This window comes from Vigna unguiculata, chromosome 7 (genome assembly GCF_037176805.1).
Source record: "Vigna unguiculata cultivar grain cowpea cultivar isolate G323 ecotype 2 chromosome 7, ASM3717680v1, whole genome shotgun sequence".
Classification (NCBI taxonomy): domain Eukaryota; kingdom Viridiplantae; phylum Streptophyta; class Magnoliopsida; order Fabales; family Fabaceae; genus Vigna; species Vigna unguiculata.
In genome coordinates this window covers 31,401,481-31,404,960 of record NC_140798.1, presented here as the reverse complement: position 1 = coordinate 31,404,960, position 3,480 = coordinate 31,401,481, and the positions used below count along the sequence as shown (strand labels likewise).

Here is a 3,480-nt window from a genome sequence, read left to right as displayed (position 1 = left end):
CTAGATAATCTGAAACATGCAAAAAATGGGCTCATCGATGCAAACAGAACTGAACTATAATTAATTATGGTTCATTATACAATAAACTTAGCTGTACAAAAGTACCGTTAATGACATGAGGACTAAATTGCAATTTTCAATCTACTCATTCCAAATCTACCCAGCAAGTTCTCAATAAAACATCCACATCGTTTATTCCGATAAGGGAATATTTACATCCGACGGTAACAACTGGACTTATCCTAGTCTCTCAGTTTGACAGAGATCCATATGTGGTTATAAATATCTCATTAACAACACCTATTCATTCAGTACTCACAAAATACAATAATTTGGTGAAGAAGTGGCACTTAGAAGGTAAGAAAGTTTCACCCGAAACCAGAAGGAGAAAGTGCTCCTAACGTTGGATTAGACCCTCTACCATGCTCCTCTGCCTCTGAACCCCAAATGGAGAAAATGTTGATTGTGTTGTTCATGAATGTGCTTGTGTTCAGTGCCTCTGTTGTGTCCACAGAGCAGAGTCATATCTCAGCCGTAGGAGACCCAGGAATGCAGAGAGATGGTCTGAGGGTGGCCTTTGAAGCTTGGAACTTCTGCAACGAAGTTGGGGAAGAAGCTCCTCACATGGGTAGCCCAAGAGCTGCTGACTGTTTTGATCTTTCGGGTAAACCAAATCACCTGACACACAAACAGAATCATATAAATTTTCTTAGTTCAGTTTTTTGCATGTTTGATCTTCAATATTGTGTCAGATATTGTGCATGTGATATTTCTTCTTATTCTGTAATTTCCCACATACTTTGTTGTTTTTTTTATGAAACCATCATTGTGTGGTTGTGATGGCCAGATTCTCTGACTCACAAGGTCACAGAAGCTGATAACAGACTTGGCGTGGGAGAGTCGTTTCCTGGTCTAAAGTTACAAAATATCAATAATACAGACCTTTATGCAGCGGAAAAGGAACTGTATCTGGGTTCTTTGTGTGAAGTTGCAGACACCCCAAGGCCATGGCAATTTTGGATGGTAATGCTGAAAAATGGAAACTACGACACCACGTCTGGGTTATGTCCCAAGGATGGAAAAAAGGAACCCCCTTTTAGTCCGGGACGGTTTCCTTGTTTTGGAAAAGGGTGCATGAACCAACCCATCTTGTGCCATGAAAGGACACAGCTCAAAGATGGAAGAATGTCTGGGGGATTCAGGGGTACTTACGATTTGGATGCTGGTTGTGGGGGTGAACAAGAAAGTGCATCTTACTATGAGGTAATTTGGGAGAAGAAAGTTAATGTTGGAAGTTGGGAGTTCAAACACAAGCTAAAGACTTCAAAGAAATACCCTTGGTTGATGCTGTACCTTAGAGCTGATGCAACCAAAGGATTCTCTGGGGGTTACCACTACGACACAAGGGGAATGTTAAAAACTGTGAGTTCATCCAGACCAACATTTTGTAGTCCAATTTCAAGATTTTAATTTCTGTTTAATTCTTAAAATGTGATGATTAATTAAACCATTTGGGTTGTTGTTGGTGGGTGATTCAGCTTCCAGAGTCACCAAATTTCAAGGTGAAGTTGAGGATGGATATCAAGCAAGGGGGAGGTTCCAAGAGCCAATTCTACCTTCTAGACATGGGAAGCTGTTGGAAGAACAATGGTGCTCCTTGTGATGGAGATTTACTCAGTGATGTGACTAGATACAGTGAAATGATCATCAACCCTGAAACCCCAGCGTGGTGCAGCCCCAAAGGGTTGGGTAATTGTCCACCATATCATATAACTCCAGACAACAAAAAAATCCACAGAAATGACACAGCCAATTTCCCCTACTCAGCATATCACTTTTATTGTGCTCCTGGGAATGCTAAACACTTGGAGCAACCAGTGAGCACTTGTGACCCTTACAGCAACCCTCATGCACAAGAGATTCTTCAGTTGCTTCCTCACCCTATATGGGGTGAGTATGGGTATCCCACTAAAAAAGGTGATGGTTGGGTGGGTGATGCACGAACTTGGGAACTCGATGTTGGAGGGCTATCGAGTAGACTCTACTTTTATCAGGTCAATAATTGAACTACTACTGTAGTATTATTTGGAATCTAATGAGTCGTCATGAGTCACCACGCATTATATTAACTTTTTCTTTTCATGTGATGCAGGACCCAGGAACTCCTCCTGCCAGAAGAGTGTGGACATCTCTTGATTCTGGTACTGAGATATTTATTAGCGACAAGGATGAAGTAGCAGAGTGGACTCTTAGTGAATTTGATGTCATTCTAACAGAACCAGGGTCCAACGTTACAGATAAGGCTGAGAGAAAGTAATGAGGAAAAATCATTGTAATCAAAACTTTTGGGATTTTAGATTGTCAACAAAGTGCAGGCTTCTAAATCCTAGAGGTGCTAGAACTTGAGAAAATATACATAAAAAATAAATTTCATTCGTCAAATAAATAATTGTTTCGCAAAATCTTAGCTTGGTAGGGTTTGGATAACATTTTTGAATCCCAGATTACGATTTGGTAGAAATGGAAAAGAGTTGTTTTATCCCAGATTATGGTTTGGTAAAGTAAAATGATTTCGATAACTTTTTCTTATTCCAGCATGCTTGATGTTTGGTTTTCGTTCTGTTAATGTTTTTGTAAGTATTTTTAAAGATAGTTGCTTTATAATTAATCTTGCTGGTGACGAAGAAACAATTACCACATGCACAACAACTTCAGCATTTAAAAGTCGAGCAGTTTTACGATTTTTGTTTTCTGAGTTTGTTTTTATTTTCCCATATAACACACGGTTCCTAATATATACCTGAGTAGCGTGATTTTAGTTTTTAGTTTTCAAAATTCAATTTTTGGATAACGGAATTCTGATTTACTCGCCTGCATACGCCGATTCCGAGCTAGATTTTTTATTTGTTTTTTTCGTTTTAATTTAGAAAAGTACATTTTAAAAAAATAATATAATATTTTAAGATGGGAAAAATAATATAGTAACATTTGTAGTGTGATTTGTAAAATTTGGAAGATAATAAAAAATGTATATACATATATAAGATGAAAAAGTTTTATATTTATAGTTGGATTTTGTAAATTTTAATTTTTGAAATGTTTTTTTAGTTATATTTTTTTATTAAGAATAGTTATTAAAAATTAATAATAAGATGAATGAATATTTTGGAATTGATGAATGTATATTTATAAGATAAATATATACTTTGAAATTTATTATTTAAATATTCAAAATGTTAGTCGTTAATATATACTTACAAAACAAGTAAAAGAATTACTTATACCTAGTAAAAAGGTTTAATATTTTTTTTTCATTTTAACTAATTTATTGAAATAATTTATATTTTAAATAAGTTGTTTTTGTTACATTTTTCTTTTTACTAATATATTTTTTATTAGAGAATTTATAATAATGAAATTGAAAAAGTATAAGTGAATAAAAAATTTATTTATTGGATGAATAAAAGTAAAGATGTGTCT

General features: G+C 35.3%; 1 protein-coding gene across 1 annotated transcript; it reads left to right on the top strand.

The window, feature by feature from the left end:
* Window positions 1–302: 302 nt before the first annotated feature.
* Window positions 303–2,579, top strand: LOC114189710 (calcium/calcium/calmodulin-dependent Serine/Threonine-kinase). Its single transcript, XM_028078365.2, has 4 exons — window positions 303–664; window positions 848–1,422; window positions 1,539–2,054; window positions 2,153–2,579. Exons 1-4 carry the CDS (start codon window positions 448–450, stop codon window positions 2,315–2,317), a joined length of 1,473 nt encoding a protein of 490 aa, XP_027934166.2. The 5' UTR covers window positions 303–447; the 3' UTR covers window positions 2,318–2,579.
* The last annotated feature ends 901 nt before the right edge of the window (window positions 2,580–3,480 follow it).

What these genes read in the sequence shown, in the direction of transcription:
- LOC114189710 (XM_028078365.2), top strand. Translation starts at nt 448, where the DNA reads ATGGAGAAAATGTTGATTGTGTTGTTCATGAATGTGCTTGTGTTCAGT. An exon ending in CAAGGGGAATGTTAAAAACT is followed by an intron (nt 1,423 to 1,538) that starts GTGAGTTCATCC and finishes TGGGTGATTCAG; the next exon opens with CTTCCAGAGTCACCAAATTT. An exon ending in GTAGACTCTACTTTTATCAG is followed by an intron (nt 2,055 to 2,152) that starts GTCAATAATTGA and finishes CATGTGATGCAG; the next exon opens with GACCCAGGAACTCCTCCTGC.